Raw genomic sequence first — 22,028 nt, 5'->3', positions numbered from 1 at the left:
CATGTATATAGTTTTCCCTCAAATTCCCTTTACTGGTATCAATCACTCTCCTAACGTCTACTCTCAACTGCTGCAAAATTTAGTTCCCTCGTTCAGTTATTGCTTCAATCTCAACATTAAACCTTGAGATCATTGCGTATCTTCACTCTTAGTTTTGAAAGCACATACATCTGTATTTGAAAATTGACACTATTATTCACTAGACAGGTAATTTGGGCAAAATATTTGTTACCACTGACTATTTTTCTCATTTACAAAATAAGAGAAATAATTGCAACTTCAGGGTTATGCTGATGATTAAACTTATTACACATGTACACAGTTGCAGCTTATAGTGTTAATTACCTTCTGTTCCTTTCATATTTTCTTAGTTTGGTATTCCCTCTTTTACAAGTTACATTATTCAGTACCAAATTCAAAATGTCAGTTCTTCCAAAAAACGTGATATACTTCAGGTGCATCCAACATTATGAACTCAAATTTCCTCTATCTTCTTTTTCTGTACTTCATAGCATTAGCATTTTCTATCTTCACTTTTTGGCTCAACCTAATATCTCCTTCAAAATTGTGATATCCAAAAGTGCAGAATTTGTAGCCGATGTGTCATTGTATCTTCTAGACCAACTAAGCACAGTTCATATCTGGTTATTAACTGCATGTGTATCTTCCTTTCTTTTCATGTGTATTTTTAAGAAATAGAGCCAACTGGTTCTGTAATGCAGATAAAAGACCATTTTACCTGGTACTAAACCTGCACCCCAGTTTGCCTCCGGCCCTGCCCTTGCCCCATTTCCTTTCCTCTACCCTGGAATCTACCTCCACTGTGGGATCCAGCTTTGGTTTTGTCTGTGGGTCAGCTGATCCCAGTGAACGGTTTTGTGTGTTTAGTCCTCATATCTTTGTCTTTTTCCTACCTTGTTCCTGGCATTTGCTGATTTCTAGTGTATTCTTTTAGTCTCCAGCTGTTTTAATTTTATTCCATGGAAATACAAAATATGTTGTACATACTGCTGCTGTCTTGCAAGTTAAGACGTCCTGCTTTACTATGACTATAAATAAAAACTTACTTTATTCTTAAAAAGTATATATATTTATTTTTCCTTTGTCCGTTAGCTTCCTTATTGATGTGGACAACTTATATGTATTAAAGAATGAAAATACAATTTCCTTTGTCTTAAACCTTGATGTTGATTATATAACATATTAAAACATAGCTATCTAATCATAAAATATCTTTAAAAATTAAATTTTAGTAAAAACATTTTATGTTCAAATGATTCACAGTAGTTATAAACAATTAAAGTAAGTTCCCATGAGCTACAAAAAAAATAAATGATCCAAGCTTCTGATAAGTCGTGCTTATACAATGGACTTTCTTATTCCTGTGAGTTTCACTCATGTATTTTGTTTACTTCTTTTAGATTAAAAAGTCTTACATGTTTGAGTATAAATTATAACCAGCTAACCAGCATTCCTAGAGAACTTTGTTTCCTTGAGAATCTTTCTGAACTTCATTTTAACTACAATCAACTCATTTGCATACCTGAAGAGATTAAATTCTTGAAGAAGCTCCAGAAGCTTTTCTTGGCTAGAAACAACATGGAGGGTTTACCAGAGGTAAGCAAAATTAGAAGCCTCATTTTTGTTTATTTGTTTTTGGACAAGAATTTACCTCAACATGATGGCCAGTGGTTTGGATCAGCTTTGTAGGTTGGTATACAAGCCATTACTTACTTTTACTCAGAGTAGATGGACTCAATCCCTGAATTCTTCTAATAAAGGAGGGTTTTAATTTGGATCGTTCCAGGAGATACTATATTTAGTAAAGAAAAATATGGTGCTTACTTCAGTTTGAATTTCAGATAAGCAATGAGTAACTTTAATATAAACATATCTGAGATGTATCATGGGATGTACTTATACTGAAAATTATTCATTGTCTAAAATTTAAATTTAAGTATTATATGCTTTATTGATCAACTTTCTATACAGAAGAAAATACAAATTTCTTTTGATTTTGGAATATATGCTGGAATATGTACTTTCATTTTTTCCTCTATGTGTGTTCTCTTCCTCCAACCTGCCCAGGGCCAGAGACTTACGTGTATGGACATCAGTGAGCTCCTTTATCTTCTGGCTGTCTTTTGGATTTGGCCAGTGAGAGACACTAGCAGGAAGTGAAAGGGCAAAAGTTAGTACCAGATAATATTCACATGGTACCTTCTTTGGCAGGGTACTTTGGTTCCATGCATTTCTGAAAGCCCACAGTTAATGTAAGGTGGTCCTCTCATAACCAGTACTGTTTCTCTTTGGCTCTTTAGGACTAGGATGGTAAGGACTCCCTGCTGCTGACAGCATTGTGGGTTTAAGGAGCCCCTTTTGTGGAAACTCAGTGTACCTAAAACCAGGCAAACTTTTATCAATAGTACCTTTATCAAACTTGCCTCAGATTTTCAGTTTGAGAGTTTTTTCCTACTAAGAATATGTTGATGAATTTACCTTCCTTCCTTAGGCAAGTTAGAGTTAAATTGGTAGGGAACACATTATGACAGTAAATTGAAGGGGAAAAAAGAGCAGATTTAAAAAGTCCACATACAAATGGAAAGTACCTATAGTTTTATTTTTTCTTATGAAGATATTTTCTTTAAAATCATCTATGTAATCCATGAACACACATTAAAATGGTAGGCAATACATCTTTAAAATATTTTCTTCTTAAATTTCTTTTTCTGGCCAAGTGTGGTGGTGCATGCCTATAGTTCCGCACTTGGGAGGCTGAGGCAGAAGGATTGCCATGAGTTTGAGTTTGAGGCCAGCTTGGGCTACAGAGTGAGCTCAAGGCCAGCCTTAACTATATAGTGACACCCTGTCTCAAAATAAACAAGTTTAAAAAAAATTTTAAAGACTTGTAGGGAATGTGCATATGCAAAGATTTAAAAAACCCACATAAAAAATATCGAGTGCAACATTGGACTACCATCATGGCAGCCAGTGACAAATTAATGAAAAAGAAATTCAATAACTACAGAAGTAGTGTTATTAAGTGTTTTTTGAATAGGTTGGGAAACCTTTATATTTTAACTCAGGAACACTGAGAACATATTGCCGGTCTGAAAATGTTTGTAGCCAACACAATAGTAAGAAGAGTATCTTGACAATAGAAAGGTACGTGGGACTTAAGAAGAGGACTATGTGTATAGTAGATGCCAAATTTCTGTCTAAGGACATGCTATAGGAATGAAATCTATAGAAATGAGAATAACAGACAGCTTCAGTGATTAGCTCTTTCAGGGTCTGCCATAGTTGGAGGGAGCCTCCTTTCTTGCCCAAAGTTATGCTTTTCCTGTACCTGTGACTGAGCAAGGAAGGGTGATGGACTTGGCCTTTTCAGTTGAAAGACTAGATGGGCAATACCCACTCTAGAGCTCCTCAACCTCTTGGATGAGATTCTGTTAGGTCTGTATCCCACCTTGACTTTTTCATTTGTCCAATCCTACTTCTTGATCCTGATTTTTACAGGGATGATCCCTGTAAAACTCCCAGTACCAAATCTCCACCTCAGCATCTGCTTTCAGAGAATCCAACCTGTGATAAAATGTAGTAAGACCAAACAGAAAAGTGTTGGCATGACTAGAGACATTCTATATCCTAGGGAGAAGATTAGCCATCAAAAAGGTGGATCATATCAGAAATGTCTTTATAGCTGAGATCATTTAGTAAGTCATACTCTTATTTTTTCAAATAAGGTGAGGTGAGATTTGAACCTAGAACTAGTCTTTCTTATAATATATTATATTGCCCTGGGTTGGTCAGAGGAAAAGCAGAACTCAAGATGTGTGGCCATCTGTAGGAATCATCTTTGAGAAGAGGTACTGAAGAATCAATCAGGTAACTGGAAAAGTTTGTCGCTTCCCTCAAGTTTGCCCTAAAAGATATGCTTTTGATGTTAGATATTAGATTTTTTAAAATCTCTTTTTTTCTCTGACACAGGGCATTTGTGATCTTAAAAAACTAAGAATCCTAGACATAGCTGGAAATAATGTTCAGATATTTCCACCAAGAGTAAGTAGAGTCAACTTCTATTATAAATGAGAAATAATTTTGTTTATACTATTGGTAATAGAAAAATACAGGCAACTAGTAGAAGTGTAATTGGAATATTGAACTATACAAATGACTCAAAAACTTACTTCTTCTATAATTTCAAAACTTGTTCTTTCCCATTCTGTGTGTGCGTGTGTGTGTGTGTGTGTGTGTGTGTGTGTGTGTGTGTGTGTTTGGTGCCTGTTCAACTTCAATGAACTCTGATTGCTGTCATAAATATTTTAATATATCAGCTATGATTAAATTTTTTGGTTAATACATACTGCTTCTGGTCACTTTAGATGTCTTGAAAATATTATTTCTCAGGGCATAAATTTTTATCCTTCATAATTAATCCAATGGGGACACTTTTGTTATTTGTGTTTAAGCCATAAACTGAAAAATGCACTTTTTTTTTTTTCGATTTGGAAGTGAATTTTGACCCTGTTTTATTTCAAATAACTGAGAAACATTTCATCTTGGCACCTTCAAACTTTTGGGAAAGAAATTATAGTTTTTCATATTGCATTTTTGCAGCCAAGTGAACAGGTTTGAACATTTAAGGTAATAATTAGAAGTCCATTAATTCCAGAGCATACTCAACAAAAATAGCTTTTGATCCATTAATTATTGTTTCTGATTGATGAGCTCTAAATTAAGATTTTAATTTTTTTCATCCTCTAAGCAGTTTTTTATACTGAAGGTGATTGGAACATGAAAAAATGTGTTGAAAGTCAATGATTTAGGAAAAAACATATAATGGTTTTTATTGTGATAAAAATATATATAACATAAAATTTACCATTCTAAGAATTTTAAGTATATGATCTGTGACACTGAGGATTTTCACTCTATCAGTACTATCTACCTCTAGGATTTTTCCATCTTTAACTGAAACTCAGTATCCATTAGACAAATTCTCCATTCTCTTTGTAGCTCTTAATTCAGTTCCTATAAGCACTGTAGAAATAATAGCATTTTAAAATAAGATGTTTTTTCTCTCCTTTGGAAACTACCTTCATACTTTCTGTCTCTATGAATGTGACTCTCTTAGCACTTTATATAAGGGGCTCATACAACATTTGTTTTGTGACTGGGTTATTTCCCTTAGCGCTATGTCTTCAAAGTTCCTCTGTGCCCTATCAGCATTTCCTTCTTTCTTAGGCAGAATAATCTCTCTCTCTCGGTCTCTCTCTCTCTCTCTCATCTCTCATCTCTATCTGTGTTTCATCTGTATCTATCACATTTTGTCTATCCATTCATCTAGTTGTTGTTTCTCCTTTTGGCTATTGCAAATGGGCATGGGTACACAAATATTGGTTTCTGCTTTCAGGTCCTCTGATATATACTTAGAAGTTGTGTTACTGGACTGTAATCCACGTTTAGTTAGCTTTTTTTAAGGATTCATTATACTTTTTCCAAAATTTACAATTTTAAATGTTTCATAAGAGTTGAATATTGTTGATGTTGACCTGGGAAGTGCTATATGATTTTATTTATCCTGTGGGTCTTCATTCAGCTCTCTGTAATGCCATTCTGACTTCCTGTAATGCCATTCTGACTTCTAAGGCAGCCTGTCAGTGCCACATGGTGCCATTGTGACTTGAACCACATAATGGGGTGATTTTTAAAAATTCTGTCTTGTTATTAGACTATAACTCTCCAAGGAGAAGGAGTAATCTCCCTTTTAAAACTTCTATATTTTGTCAAATGAATAAATATAGATAACTGCATTTGATGCAATGTTCACCTTAATAATGCCATTAATTCAGTTTCTTCTACAAAGTGATTCAATACTGACAATTTTGGAAAAAACGCCATTACTTAAGTCCCAATAATTTACTTTTGACAGGATCTGAATCACTTTCACATTCTAGCACTCTGATGGTTAACCTTGATTGTGTCAACATGATTGTCTTAAGAAACACCCAGGGGATTAATAAAGCACATTTCTAGGTAGATTTGGGTGGATCATGGAGATGTAACTTTGGGCTGTATATATGGTTGCTAGCCCCTTCCTCTCAGGCACTGTTCCCTTGCTTTGCTTCCTGTATACCATGAATCAAGCAACTTTTCTGTTATACCCTTCCACTGTCTTCGTGCCTTGAAGCCAACCAACCATAGATTTAATCCTCTAAACTGTGAGCAAAAGTAAACCTCTCCTGCTTGAAACTGTGGGTGTTAGGTATAGTGTCTCAGTGATTAGAAAGTTAACTAGTATGAGCACCTACGTCAGACATTTCTGTGAACATTTTAGGAGAAGATACTGTATGCGCCCTGATGAAAAATTGCTTCAACTTTTTCAAAATGATTTTGATTTGTTTTCTTCTCATTACTTTTAGTTTTTGGGTACTGCTCTATCCCCCAAAAGTCTGATATAGTGCCTACTACAGCATAAGTGCTAAAATAAATATTTACAAGATTATTTATAAGAACTTTTACTGGTATAAATATCAGTAAAAATGATGGGAGGAGTTTAAGCAAGAAGCACCAGATGGGACAGGAAGGGCTTTTTTTGGTAATTGCTATAACTCCTTAATTTAGTAAGTTTCATTTGGCACCCTAAATTGAACATGGGCATATAATGCACAGTCAATCTGGCATCGAGAAAGGGCATAAACAAGAACCTGATTTGCTAAGCTTATAGGCTGTACTCAAGCAAGTCTTTTTAATGATTTTTTTCCGCATGAGTGTACTGTAGTTGACATGCTATCGCTGCTTGTTTGGTGGCCGAGTTACCCAAAAAAAGATTGGAAATGGGACCATCCATGATTATTGATTCAAAACCCATCTGTGACTTCGACTTTGTGTTTGAAAAATGTAATAATTTGCTTCAAATTGTTTTGAGCCAACTGGTGCAAAATCAGTTTCTTACATTTGATAAATTGTTCAACTAAGGGGCAAACAGCAAACAGGGCAAGTGGCTGATTCTAGGCCATGACTATCAGTGAAAGAGAGTAAATTTTATAGTATTGTAGTAAGATCTAGTAAGTAAGTCTTTTATATCTTTTTTCTTTATTTAATTTTAAAAATTAAAAACGTGTGAATTATGCATCCTTAATAAATATTAAGAACATAAAAAATACAGAATGAAAGTGCAAGTCTTTATTCCAGAAGCCTACTATGTGTATATTTTAAGAAAACTTTAGTTAAAACATTTTTCTTTATACTATACTGCATCTAGGTTGGTTTCATTTTATTCAATTATCCAAAATGAGTTTTTATTTATTATAAACTGAATCTTTATTGGTACATTTTAGATATACAGTACAGTTACATTCATCATTGGGATCTTGTACCTTTCTAGATGACGTATCTTGGTTCTTATTTTTTGACCCATTCCCCTAGCCTCCCCTTCCCCCCTCCATGCTTCCCTATTTACAAAAACTTTGTTTCCATTTTTTTCTTTTCTCTTCTTTTTTCTCTTGCCTTTTTACCTTTCCCCTATGCCTCCCATTTGCCCAATACCTTTAGACCCTTTCTTCCTATTACAAAATATCAATTGTACATTTTGATCTTTATTGGCACCAGAGAAACTATACAGTTTTACACATGTGTGTCCTATTAATTTCACTTAAGAGTATGGCCTCAATGTGCATCCACTTAGTTACAAATGTCTCTAGTTTCTCATTCTTTATGGCTGAGTAGTACTCAATTTTATTTAGAAAAAAAACCACACTTTCATCTTTCTCCAGTTGATGGGCAATTAGGCTGTTTCCAAGTTTCAGCTATTACAAACTGTGCCGCTATAAACATGGGTGGACATATATCACTGTGGTATGATTCTTTTAATTCTTTTGGGAAGATACCCCAAAGGGGAATAGCTGGGTCAAGTGGACTTCTAATCCTAGTTGTTTGAGGTATCTACATACTGATTTCCACAGTGGTTGCAAGAGTCTGCACTCCCACCAACAATGAAGAAGGGTTCCTTTCTCCCCACACCTCTGCCAGCATTTGTTATTGGTTGATTTCTTGATAGCACCTATCCTTTCTGGGATGAGGTGGAATCTCAGTGTTGTTTTCATCTGCAACTCTCGAATGAATCGTGATGTGGAACATTTTTTTATATATTTATTTGCTGCTTTTACTTCTTTGTTAGAGAAATGTCTGTTCATTTCAGATGCCTATTTTTGAATTGGATCTTTATATTTGGGGGTCTGATTTTTTTTGGGTTCTTTATATATTCTAGATAGTACACCTTTGTCTGAGAAATAGCTGGTGATTTTTTTTCCCACATTGTAGGTTGTCTCTTATCTTTGTTGGTGATTTCTCTTGCAGTGCAAAAGCTTTTTAAAAAGATGAGATCTCAGTTGTTGATACTTTGTGCTAGTTCCCGTGCTACTGAGGATTTGTTCATAAAGTCTTTTTCTATGCCATTGTCTTCAAGAGTTCTACCTAGCTTATATTCCAACAAGTTTAGTGTTTCTGTTTTAATATTTAGATCTTTAATCCACTTCAATTATAGTTTGATGAAAAATAGGGGTCTAGGTTTAATATTTGGCAAATTGAAATCCAGTTTTTCCAACACTATTTATTAAAGAGGCTATCTTTACACCAGTGGCAATGGTTGGCTCCTTTGTCAAAGATGAGGTAGCTAGCTGAGTTTGTCTGGAGTTGTTTCTGCATCTTCTAAGCTGTTCTACTGATCCTTGGGTCTGTTTCTTTGCCAGTACCATGCTGTTTTTATCACAATGGTTTTGTAGTATAGTTTCAAGTTGGAGATTGTGATACCTCCTGCCATGTCTCTTTTGCCTAGAATAGCTTTTGCTATTCTAGGTCTCTTCTGGTTCCAAATGAATTTTTGTATTGTTTTCTCTCATTGTGTGAAATATGCTGTTGAGATTTCAATCAGGATTACATTGAGTCTCTACAGCAGTTTTGGAAGTATGGCCATTTTTACTATATTGATTCTTCATACCCAAGGACAAGGGATGATTTCTTATATCCTCTTCAACTCTTTTTTCAGAGTGCTGTAATTTTCAGTGGAGAAGTCTTTTGTCTCCTTCATTAGGCTGATACCTAGATATTTCATTTTTTTGGATGTTATTGTGAAAGGGATTGATTCACTAATTTCTCTCTCAATGAGTCTGTTATTTGTGTACAAGCAGGTTGTTGATTTTTGAGTGTTGATCTTGTATTCCTGCTACTCTACTGAATCTGTCAATTAAGTCTAGAAGTATCTTGGCAGAGTTTTTTGGGTCTTCTATATTGAGTATCATATCATCAGCAAATAATAACAGTTTAACTTCTTTTTTCCTGTCTTTATTCCTTTTATTTCTTTCACTTATCTAATTGCTGTGGCTAATGTTTCCAAAACTATATTGAACAGAAGTACTGATAGTGAACATCCTGTCTTATTCCTGATTTTAGCATGAAGGTTTTCAGTTTTTGATCATTTAGTATGATGTACTTTGGTAGAATATTGAACTTCTGTCTCTAGCTTCTGTCTGTATAGTAGATGCAACTTTTTATTTGAGTCAAAATTCAGGTCAGCTAACATTGATTGAACGTGGGCAACTATCTTCTAGCATTGGACTTAAAAGAATTCCTACCCTCACGGAACCTTGGTCAGATTAATGAAGAAATCTGGAGATTTGGAATTCATGCTAGAGGAAACCTCTAGAAATTAAAGTGTGCTCTGTGAGGTCATGAGAGAAAGATAAACACAGAAATTTAAAATTAGAAGATTAAAGTACCTGACATTAATTAGCTTGGAAAAGAAGTAAACAGGTAAGTAATAATTTCATTGGGCAGCTCAAAATACGAAAGGAGAAAATAACCAGTTGCCCTCATAACTTTTGACAATAGAGAAAGACCAAATATTGTTATTTGCTGCTGAAGAGCTTTGAATAGTAGAACATCAGTGGGATTTCTGGGAGAAAAGAGTTATCAGTCTCTTACTCTCGATTCTAAAAGCAAGAGCAGAAAACTTAGACTGGGAAGAAAATAAATTACTGAGCGTTTCAGTTCCTTTGAAATATTTTTTTAAAAAATTTAAAAATACAGATCTTTCTCTGGCTCCTCTTCCCCTCATGAGCTTAGTTATTTTCCAAACTGTAATTATTTTAAGAAAAACTTGACCTGACAAAAGTGAGAAAAACTTTTAATGATCATCAGCAGGGGGTATCATGAAGCTTGTCTTTGATGTGAAGTTTATGTCCAAATAACATATATGAAACATTGCAGACCTAACAGAAAACTTCACATTTCAGTAACACTCTTTGTCAGAATCCCTTACTAGCAAATCTAGCCACTTGAACTATTATGAACACTTTTTAGATTGTAAAATGGCATTTGTATTTATCTTTTCTGGATCAATACCTTTCAATTGTCTAGTGATTTGAAAATTTGAAAAACAATTTTAACATCTATGTGATATTAAATAAGCCTTTGAAAAAGACAGATTGTTTATCATTTGGAGCTGAGGCTGTTGAGGCTCCAGAGAAGTAATTTACTTGATGCAGTTGCCCTCAAATTTAAATTCATGCTAGAATCCTTTGGCTGACTTGTTAAAACGTAGAAGGCTGGGCCCCACTCCCAGAGCTTCCAGTCAGTAGGCTGGAAAGCCCAAGAATTTGCATTTCTGTTACCTTCTCAGGTGATGCTGAGGTAGCAAGTCTGGGGACCACACATAGAGAAACATTGACCTGAATTACAGAGCGTTTGTGCAGTGGGGCCTCACACTGGGGATTTTAGCTTCTAGCTCAGGACTCCTGTCTCACCTCACTGCCTCTGAGAAATCTTCTTTGTCTCAGGAGTGGCAAGCAGAGGCTGGGCCTGTTACACTAGACAAGCGAAGAAGATATGTTTAATCTCACTGGGATTTGGGGTTCTGAGAATTTCACTATGTCCTTGACAGAGGGGATACTCAAAGAACATTCTTTGAACAACAGAATTCTTATAAACTCTAGGGGGGGATAAATCATGTAGAAACTGGAGTATGTGATTAAAATGAAAGCTATATATTTGGAGGCTGAGGTTTACATGTTGCTAAATGGAGTTAACCTCATTCCTTTTAGCCTCATTGTAGATGTTGGTGCATGTATGCCATTAACAAAACTTGTTAAACATATATTTGTCAGCTGATCTAAAAATAGGAGAGGATTTCTTGCATGTGACTTGAACATTAAGTTTTATTTTGGATAAATTTGGAGGAGGCCAAATCTTTTTTTTTTTTGGTACTGGGGATTGAACTTGGGTCCTTGCACTTGCAAGGCAGGCCACTGAACCGCTGAGCTAAATACCCAGCCCTAGGAGGCCAAATCTTTACTATGTTATCTTTAGTTGCTCATAAATTTCTCCATTTACATTGGCTGGTTATACATGTTGGGAATGAAATTCAGGTTTAGTTAAAACATTTATGTGGACACAGATCATTGTGACAACTTTTGAGAAAGTAAGTGCTTTGCTGAGAGTACACTCAAGAAATATGCTTAAAATATGTAAATTATGGCCAATAATACATTTCCACTGTTGGTACTTTCTTTCAGTTTCAAATTCATGATATTAATGATCATTCAAATTTGTAGCTTTCATGAGCAGACTCTGGGTCAAAGTTAAAAATCTTAAGTATTTGTATATCTGTATGGTTTGCAGGCACACTGTGCTTTCATAAGAAAAAAAAATTACAGGGAGAAAAAGCCTTAAGCAATGGTATTGTCATGAGAAAAACTGTACTTGGATTGTTTATGGAGGCTAATATTTGTAGCAACTATTCTATCTTGTCAATGCCCCCTTTTCCCCTCAGGAAATCTTTTGGTGTTCTTGTAAGTTAAATTTAAGAATGGCGAAAACATTTTTCCCTTTTATAGTATGAGAAACATAGGAGGAAAAAATGTAACAACTTTCCCAGATATACAGATTATTTGAAGGATGAAGATTTGAATTCATTGTTCCAAACCAAAATTAATTTTGCCTAGTTTGACAATTTATCATTTTTGTGACCGTGGACATATAAGTCAATTACTCTATGTCTCGTAATTTTTCCTCCATAAGTTGGGGATATAGTAACACTTATATCATAACATTGTTGGGAAAGGGTCTCAACCCAGTAGTTGGAAGTCAGCAGAGAGGGAATGAGTGGTGAATAACTAAAATGAGGTTGTGTATATAAATACTATGTTCATGCTGTAGTGCACATATATATATATATTTTTTTCAATTTAAGGGTTGGTTTGAGTTACTTGCTATTCAGTCTATCCCAAATTTAGGGCTTTCAAAACCATGCGATCACCTGAATGATCCCAACTTGCAACAAACAGGGTAACCACTTTTCTCTACCCACCGTCTACAAGGACACCGTAGTCTCAGCAGCACGTTATTCCTATTCTCCATGTATTCTTTGCCTGAATAGTTTATTCCACTGCATTTTCCTCTGCAGATCCATTTACATTCTTCTAGCCTACCTCAGTTATACAATAAAACAGAGCTAACATATTATCTCCCTGAGGGATCCTTGCTTTCTCAGGATCTTCACTTTTGATTCTCTGTTTATTTGTGTCTTCATTTTTTCCCCTCTTATAGCTCAATTGGTTTCTCATTGCCAAGACTGTATTTCTCTGAAAATAGAGCCTCTCATCATAGCCTTCATTTTTCTTAGACCCTTTACTCAGCTTGTCATCTAGTACTTATCCTAATGGCCTTTTTCTTGGGTATTTTTAGTTTGGAATGGCTTTTCTATTCATAGTGAATGATAACTGATTTGTACCTACTTCAGTGTAAGTATAACTTGCAGCAGTGTCTTTGATTCTGGTCTGATGTTTAGCATTATAAAGACTAGTTTGCCGAAATCCTTCCCTAGTACTTGTGTAATTTGTAAAGCCTAAATATTTCATAAATATTTCCAGTATCTTTTGTTATTTTACCTTTTTTGTGCTTAATATAAAGTCACATGAAAAAGCTATTTTATTTTTCACTGACACGAGTTTATTGTCAATGAGTTTATTGCCTTCAATAGAGTAATATCCATATATGAAGTTACATCCAAATATATGCATGCATCTACATGTATTCCCAAGAAGATTATTTAGTTTTGGATTAAGAGAAGTATTTCTGTGAAGTTGAACACTTGCAGAATTTCTGTTACAAATTTCAACATGAACATGATAAAAAATGTCTTTCAGTGGCTTAGAAAATACAATTGTGGGTAAGAAACTCCTTGGAAAAGTGAAATTGCTTGCAGTACATGAAAACTATCAAAACCTTAAACTATTTTTCAAGATTGTTAGAAAATAGCCTTAAAATTTGAAAATGATACCCAAGGAAATGCCCAAAAAGCCTTGGTCAAGAACATCCACAAATCTCTCTACAAGCTGGTGATTTGGGTTGAAGTATCCATTTTGCGCAAAGAGCCATGAAAAATCCCAGTTGTCCATTTTATCCTATTTGTTATACTGCCTTTCTTGAATGGCAACATTAAAGAGCTACTTTGTTCTTATTCAATATTTATAGTTTATTTTGCATCTCTATTGACTACTAAGGGAAACTGGACCCTATCCTTAAAGCTCATTAAATACCTTTTTAAAATTTGACCTTGAATTCAAAATAGTCTATTTTTCTTTGGTTGTCAATGCTGCCTTCAGTGGCTTAGTTTATTAGGAGACATACATTTAAAACAACATATAGTGACCTTTAAAAAAATGGGACACACGCCAATGCTTTTCTAATGAAAACTCCTTGTGGGCTCTGTGGTTTTATGTAAGTGATGATGTAAGCTTAGCTAATATAGAATTAGTGAGTTCCAAAACTTGACTAAATGCTTTCCCTGTCACTACTTTTATGAGGATGAGATCATGTTTTCTGCTGTTTCTTATTCAGGGGTGAGTAAAGAAGAGAGTTTTGAATTATGTTATTCCTTGTTTTACTACTCTTAATTCTAAAATTTGACATGAAAAGAATAGAGAAGATTCATAAAATATTGCTCTGGAAGCAATGATGATTTTGTTAAAACTCTGATTTAAAAATTGAGTGCCCAATTAAGCTGTTTTTCTGTGTTTAGCTAAATTAAATAATCTGGGTTCTGACTTTTAATTTGAATATATGATCTTATTGAAATCAAAGACAGGCTAGTCCTGGATGCCTCTAAAATTTAAATGTTGCAAAATGACCCTATTCCACATGTTATGGTGGTTAGTGAACAATGTTTAGCTATCATAAGGTAAATACTTGAAAATTTTATTTTTTTAACCAAGTAGTTAATAGACTGATTCAGGAGATAAAGGAATACCTTACTTATCTCCAAAATGGTGGTTCCACTTGACCTGTTGAGAGATGAGGAGGACAGGGTTATCTCTTTATAAAATTGTTGTACCAAGCCAGCAAGAAAACACCAAGTACTGGGACACAGATAAAAACTGAAAGAGGTTTATTATATTATGCACGTGTGGACTCCACTCTCTAAGAGAAGTGAAGCCCCGTTACAAGATTGTGCATAGGTTTTATAGGGTTTTTCAAATAAAGTAGTACAGACATAGGTTAGGGCATTCACACAATTACCTTGGGGTTAGAGTCTAAACACATGGTTTATTTGAAGGGGGAAATGTTTTAAGGTCACTTTTTGTCATACCTTTGTCCTTGGGTGGACTGTTAACCAAGTTAGCAATTAGCATATAAAGGTTTGCAGTTTGAGCAGCTCTTCCTTGATGTTTGATAAGGAAAAGGGGGAAACACAGTCTCTGGACTCTTAGCAGGGCAGCATCGCACCACTGTAGCTTAGTCAGGTCTCACAAAAATCAGGGACTGTCAGAGCTCCTGTCTTTTTGCCTTGTTGTAAAAGTAGAGTCCAAATTGTTTCAGAAAGTAAACCCAGCAAATAATGAGAAATATTTTAAAGAGACACAGGTGGACTGTGGGTGTAGCTCAGTGGTAGAACCTTTGCCTAGCATGTATTTGGCCCTACACTGGCTCTTCAACACTGCAATCAATCAATGAATTGATCAATCAGTCAATCAAAGAGGCTCTAATTGAATCCAATAATGTATGAGAATACAGCTTGTTTAAACGTTGGTGCTCATTTAAATGATCAGTTCTTTCTCCCTAAAGATCTCCCTAAATAGCTAAATAAAGTCAGAGATTTTTGTCTCTTTTCACTGATGTATTTCAAATACACAGATCACTGTCTGGCATAGAGAATACACCCAATAAATACTTATAGAAAGGATGCATGGGAGAGATGGATGAGAGGATGGTAGATGGGTGGTGGATATGGATTTTACATAACAAACATGACTTTTTCACTCTGAAAAAATTAATTTGTGCAAATTAGTAATACAAAAGCTGGGCTAAGGTGGTAGTTTTCAACTAGGAAAAATTTTATACCCTAGGGCTATTGGGCAATTCTACAGAAATATTTGGATGCCAAAACTGAGAAGTACTGCTGGTATCCAGGATGTGCAGACCAGAGATCCTGCAAATGATTTATTGCATATACGACAGTTCCCATAACAAAGAGTTATCTGGCCATTGTCATTGTTGAGATTAAGAAACCTTGCTTTAAGGGATTTATTGTTTATGCCTTTTTTGTTTTCCAGGCCTTAATCCTTATAAAATATGTAATTATCAAACAGATTTTTAGAGTGCATAAAAATCAACAATGATTATTAAAATTTTGGTGCCTAATGTGATGGTTAAGCTTAAAGGTCAGCATGATCAGCTTGGAAGCTGCCTAGGGGATTAGTAAAGCACACTTCTGGGTGGGTGGGCCATGGAGGTATGGCTTTTGGGTCTATTTCTTATGCCTGTCCCCTTCCTCTCTGGCACTGTTCCCATGCTCTGCTTCATGAAGTAACTAAGCAGTTGTGCTCCACCATGCCCTTTCACCATGAGGTTCCTGCTTTTGTGCTAGCTGCCTATGGGCTGAATCCTCTGAAACCATGTGCAAAATTAAACCTCTCCTTCTTTAAGTTCCTGGTGTCAGATGTTTTGCTCAGCCATGGGAAAACTGACTAATGCACCTTGGCTCCATGGTTATATACTGTATTCTGAAGCATTACTAATAACACTTAAAGTTTAGGTTTCCTGCTAGTAGTAAATCAATATTAGCTCTATTTTTGTATTTGTTTGGAAGATACGCCTATTTTCATATTCAAACTTTCTATAGCTTTGTCTTTAGACATGCTTTATTTTGGGGAGGGGGTACCTGGGATTGAACACCGGTCCTTGCACTTGCAAGGCAGGCCACCGAACCGCTGAGCTAAATCCCTGGCCTTGTCTTTAGACATATGCTTTAATGAGCTTCTGTCTCTTCATTTTAAAAGATCCAATACGATAATCTTTGTCTTTAAGTTTCAGCACTTCAATTCATCTTAAGTGAATGTAATTAACGATGTATTTGAAGTGAAATAATTATCTTAGTATGTATTTTAATTTGTTCTATGTGTCCTGTGCTCCTTTTGCTTTTTTCTTGCCTTCTTCTGAAATGATTGGATATTTTATGATTTCATTTTTTAAGTCTTATTAAAAATTTTTATATAATTTTATTATTTTTAACTGACTACCCTAACAATTAAAAACATTTTTCCTTGCTTTGTGAGGATTATTAATGTATATTTATATTCTCTTTTTAGACAGTGTAAGAACTTTAACCAATTCCTTTCTTAGATATTTTTAATTATTATAATTATTTTTTACTTTAAAGTTAATTATTATTTTACACAGATGGCATCCATTTAGATTTGTTATCACATTTACCATTTTTATTGTTATGCATTTTTTTCTGTATTTCTGATCTTTATGAGATGCTATATTTGCTTCCAGCTAGAACATACTGTTTAGTCTTTGCAGTGATCTACTTTTGGTTTATTGCCTCAGTTTTTATTTGACTTAAATTCTAAATATATTCTAGAAGAATACTTTTCGTTGGTGTAGATCTCTAAACTAATGTTATGTCACCACATTCAAACTTTCATTCAACTGTTATTCTTTTTTAGCTTTTCTCGTTGTCTATTATATTATGCATCTCAACCAAATTTATCTCTAGAGATAAATTTCATCTTATTTTTCCTGCCTGGAATTTATTGGTCAGCTTAAATATAGAAACAATGTGCTTCAGTGTGTGTGTTATGTGCGTGTGTTACTGAGAATGGAACCCAAGGCCTCATGCATGTTAGTTAACTACTTGCTGAAAGACATCACCAGGCAAAAATTCTGTCACTGACAGTTCAGTATTGTTTCTGTTTCTCTCTCTTCTTTTATAATTCTAATTTCAGGTATATTACACCTTCTCACTTTATCTTTTTAGCATCATTTCTCTCCTCTGTTTCCCATCCTTTTGTCTTTCTGAGCTGCAATTGCAGTATGTTCTCTTGAACCAGTTTATAGTGCAAGAATTTTCCTATTCAATTATATTTAGTATATATTTTAAAATGTATTCGTTAGGTTATTTAAGTTTTATTTAGTGTACAATTTCTGGCTGGTTCTTTTTCAAATCTGTGTTACTTTTTGTAATTTTTAGTTATCTACTGAAAATTTCAAACTAGGCAAATATTCTGTTTTTGCAGGAACTTGCTGTATTTATACTATGTCCATATTGTCTGGAACAATACTTGACACATGGTAAACGTGAAATCTACATTTGTTGACAAATGAGTGAATGAATAGCTGATAATGGCCATTCTCGATTTCCCTGTTGTTTTGCCATCTTAGATACCTACAAGTCACAAACACTGAGAGGCTCTTAGGAATCCTCTCAGACCTTGATGTGACAGCTTACCTTCATCTTCACCCTGCTTACCTAACTTCTACATGTTAGGTTGTATATTATTTTCCCAATGTACTTGTCCTTCAGAAGATTTTGTTCTTCAGTTTTCCAAGACACTCTAAAGCAAATCTCTGTTTAGTAGCTCTGTTGTATTAATATTATAGTTATTTTCTTTTAACATTTTATCCTATAATTAAAATTTCAATATTTTGTTTGATTTGGCTGCCAATATAGTACAGTAAAAATTTAAAAACTTACAGTTTTAGGGTCATCATCTTTTTATACGTTTTTTCATCTCAATTTTTTTGCTCATAATTTATATGCCTCCTATTATAAACCATTTAGGTTTTTGTGAAGATAAATAGAATATATAATAAAATGCAAACCAAACCAAAAATAAAAACCCGGCTTCTAACTGAGATAATATCTCAAGGGACTTCTAAATCTCCCTATATTGAATTTCAGGATATTTCAGAATATTTGATTTGTTGTCAGCAGTAAGAGTGGGAGACAAGGAGATCAATTTTTTATTACTCCTAGGATTTTTATGAGATGATGATCAAATAAATTTACAGAGAATTGTCTGGTACTTTATAAGTTTTAGCTTCTTCTGCCTTTTTCCTCAAAGTGCCTGTATGTGGAAAATCACTCTATACACTGGGAAGATTTATGCTATTAAGATAGGCTCAGTAATTAGAGATATAAAGATTGAATGTTTTAGGGCATAATGAGTGGGGGGAATCACTTCTGTATCAAGAACACTATTCAGAAGTGTTAGGGAACTAAACACAGGAAAGAAGTCCTTTCTTTTTTCAGAACCAGGGAAGCTTTCCTTTAGGAGATTTTGGCAAGAAAATTCCATGAACTAGAAGTCTGAGGATTAAAGGCAGAACCATGAAAGAGAGTCAGGACATTGGAGAAGGGGTACTGTTTAGTCTATGATTCACTCAGACTAACTTTAATTTCTGTAGCTCACAGATGGTTGTTGGAAGCAGTAATATTCCAAGAGAGAATATATAAAAGTTACTATATAAAATCAATAGTGACCTGTTTTTTGAAAATTATGTGATTAGTTTTGCGCTAAGAATTTTAGACGCGTTATCTTACTTAATCCTCAGTGTAACTCCATTCCCAATTTATAGATGAGAATTCTTTAGAAGAGATTAAAGCATTTGCTCATCATTTTAGAGCAGAGTTGAAATTCAACCTAGGCTAGGCCGCTTCAAAGCCAAAACACTCTTCACTAGTAGTAGTAATTTATTTAAATATCCACTTATATATTTGTGTACATAAACATAAATTTATGAAATTCTGATTATTATGTATTGTTTCTCACTACGTGTCAAGATTGTTTTTTGTTTTTTCAGTTGAGGAAGACATGGCTGCGTTGAACTAGCCAGAGAAAAGAATGATCTGTCAACTCTTCTTCCCCTGCTGTATAATTCCTTAGCTTCAATAGGTCCTAGTTCACTTTAGAAAACAAGTCAAAATTTCTAGAAACGTGTTCTTTAGGACTGTTAAAATCATAAGCTTATTTCAGATGAGTTGAAACTAGCAATTGACACTGAAGACCCTTGGTCAATAGACATTTTGTGCCCTGTAGGAACAATCTGTAGTCCCTTTACAAAATGTGCATTTAACCTAACTCTTGAGAGGAAGAAAGATTACTGGGGTTGGGATGTACTTTTAGATAACCATAGTTTTAGAATCTGTGGCTGGTATCATGTAGTAATAAGGACAGGATAAGAAGGAAATGTCAAAAAAATTGCAAGTGTGGCTTTCTAGGAGTATATACTATTGAAAGAACATAGCAGACACATTGAAATGACCCACCAGAAGACACTGGATGAGTCATAGTTTGGGCCAAACAAACCTAGTTTGCATCCTGGTTCTGACATGTGTGTTTAACTTCATCTAATTCCTCTGAGTTGGTCATAGAAGACACATTTTTTCTTGGTGGATTTAATGTTAGCCAACTCGGGGAAATTGGATGAGTCAAGAGCTTGGTAGTGACTTCTTTTTTAGTCATAAAAGATGAAGAACAACCAGTGAGCTGTCTTCACAGAGGCAGCATCACATAGTAGAAGACACATGAACTTTCTCAGGTTACAGGTGAATTCCAGTTTGGCAACTTTCTAGTTGTGTGTCTATGAGAAAGTGTTCTAAAGCCTTTTAACTTTGGTTTTTGTCTATCTTAAAAAATAATATTAATAGTACAGCTGCCATGAGGATCAATTGAGCTAACAAATAGAAATCAGCAAATAAGCAAATGATTTGTGAACTATGTTAGTCTTAAATCCTGCCTTCCCCTTGTGTCTACCAGAGCACAAGTATCTTCCTCCACCTGGTATAAGCGATTGCAATGGTGTGAGACTCCCACTGTGATGACAGGGTCTGAGATAGATTGTGCTCAATGATATAATTATTGCTTCCTTTTCTACTTTACCCTTTAGATTTCCCATTGATATCTGGGAGCCTCTCAGTGTAATCTTGCCCAGACTGAGAGAGAATGGGAATACCCAAAGGGCATGGGAAAATTCCCCAGACTGATAAAAACATAATCTGAATATTTGAAGAGTATTGTTAGATATCTAATTAATGTTAGCAATGATTTTTTAAAATTGACAGAAAGGGGAATTAGAATTTATGTTCCTAGGTCAAAGTTATACTTTACAAAGTAGTTACAACAACTACAAAGGAAACACATAACATGTTAAACACTACAGTGGAAGAGATCACTTTATGAAAATATTTTACAGTACATTCAAGTTTTATCCAAGTATTCAGTATTTTAGAGTACAGGTTCCAATGATATTTTCCTCAGGGAACAATAAATAGACTTAATCTAGTACTACATGTCCTCATATAAAAAGAACAAAGGGGTTTATGTCTCCACAGAGCAAGCTGATGACTGCCAATAAAGCAGTGTCTTTCAATAAAGGATCTGTCCTTACTCATTTTCATAGATACAGAGCAAGTATAAATTCTGCTGTTTCTCCATCTACACTCTTATGATACTGATGGACTTGTGTGCTGAACATGTTTACTGAACAGTCGTGATTTTTAGTTACTGTTTGGCTCTAATCCCCCTGCTGAGCTGTGAAACTTGTTTAATGGAGAGTTGAAGAGTGGAGGAAGAAAAAGGAGGCTAAAAACTTTGTGAGTAGCTTAGACGCAGCAAACTAGAGACTGCTCCCCAGAAGAGGAGATCCCTGGGAAGCTACCATTAAGGCAGACAAGGACGTGGGATGGCAGTATCCAGGGGTAAGTGTTTCACAGATAGCTCTTTTGGGTGGGTTTGTCCCTCAGGAGTAAAGTCTGCTGACTTACAAGGTGTAAATGTACTCACTATGTCCTATTTAAGCCACTGATGTAATGTCACTGAAGCTGAGTCAGAAATCGATGTTTAAACTTGGCTCTTCCAAGTCAGCATCAAAGCACACCGTTGGTGGTAACTTTGGCGTGACTGATTGAGATAGGGAGGTCCTGGCATAGAAGTTAAGGAGATAAATTATCCTTCTTTGTTGTCAGAGTCTTCAAATAAAAGAGTCTTTTCCATTTATTAGTTATCTGACTTTGAGTAGAGATCTTTAAATTCCCCAAGACTCAATTTTCTTATTCACTAATCCATTTAGTTAATATTCATTTTTGAAATCTTTTATATGACAACAACTGTTCTAGGCATTTTAGTTACAGAAGTGAATAAAACAGTCCTCTTGGAATTCATACTCTGATAAAGAAGACTAATAATAAACAAGTAAAGCAACAACAACAAAGAAAATTTAAGGTAGTGTTATGAAGAAAATGTATAAGGGACTTCAATCCTGGGAGAGTGTATATTTTGGGCCCTGCTCTATCCTCAGTGCTATAACTTTGCATGAAGGAATTAGAGGTAAGTGAAAGATCTGCTACTGCAAATGGGACTTCCAAGAAGGTTTCTCTGAAGGGCTGATGTGTGATCAAAGAGACTTGGAAACTACCCAAGAGAAAAATTTGGCAAGTGCTATTGGATAGCTGTTTGAAGCTCCCAACCATTGAACTAATTCAAGTAAGAATGGTCACATTCCCACTCTGATCAGAGAAAAGTAAATTGAAAATTTTCATTTTCCCAATAGAATTGGACATTTGGTCTTTTCTTCTTTTTGTTGCCTGGATTTAACAGAATTAACAGCCGCTCTGGGGACAGAAAGTAACAAGCTTGAAGACAATGAAAAATCTGCCTGCTAAGTTCGGTAGTGGAAAGTTGAGT

At 34.9% G+C, this 22,028-nt stretch overlaps 1 protein-coding gene across 2 annotated transcripts in view; it reads left to right on the top strand.

Moving 5' to 3' along the window:
- Lrrc69 (leucine rich repeat containing 69) overlaps positions 1–22,028 on the top strand; it is an 84,683-nt gene that overhangs the window by 25,814 nt on the left and 36,841 nt on the right. For both annotated transcript variants that reach the window (XM_010611985.2, XM_010611984.2), the window contains exons 4-5: positions 1,422–1,617; positions 3,991–4,062. In XM_010611985.2, coding sequence (XP_010610287.1) covers positions 1,422–1,617; positions 3,991–4,062 — 268 coding nt within the window. The remainder of the gene's footprint in view (positions 1–1,421; positions 1,618–3,990; positions 4,063–22,028) is intronic.

This window comes from Fukomys damarensis, unplaced genomic scaffold, assembly GCF_012274545.1.
Source record: "Fukomys damarensis isolate Sample0158 unplaced genomic scaffold, DMR_v1.0_HiC HiC_scaffold_5, whole genome shotgun sequence".
Lineage (NCBI taxonomy): Eukaryota > Metazoa > Chordata > Mammalia > Rodentia > Bathyergidae > Fukomys > Fukomys damarensis.
Note: the sequence above shows the minus strand (reverse complement) of the source record. Positions and strands in the feature narration are given on the sequence as shown.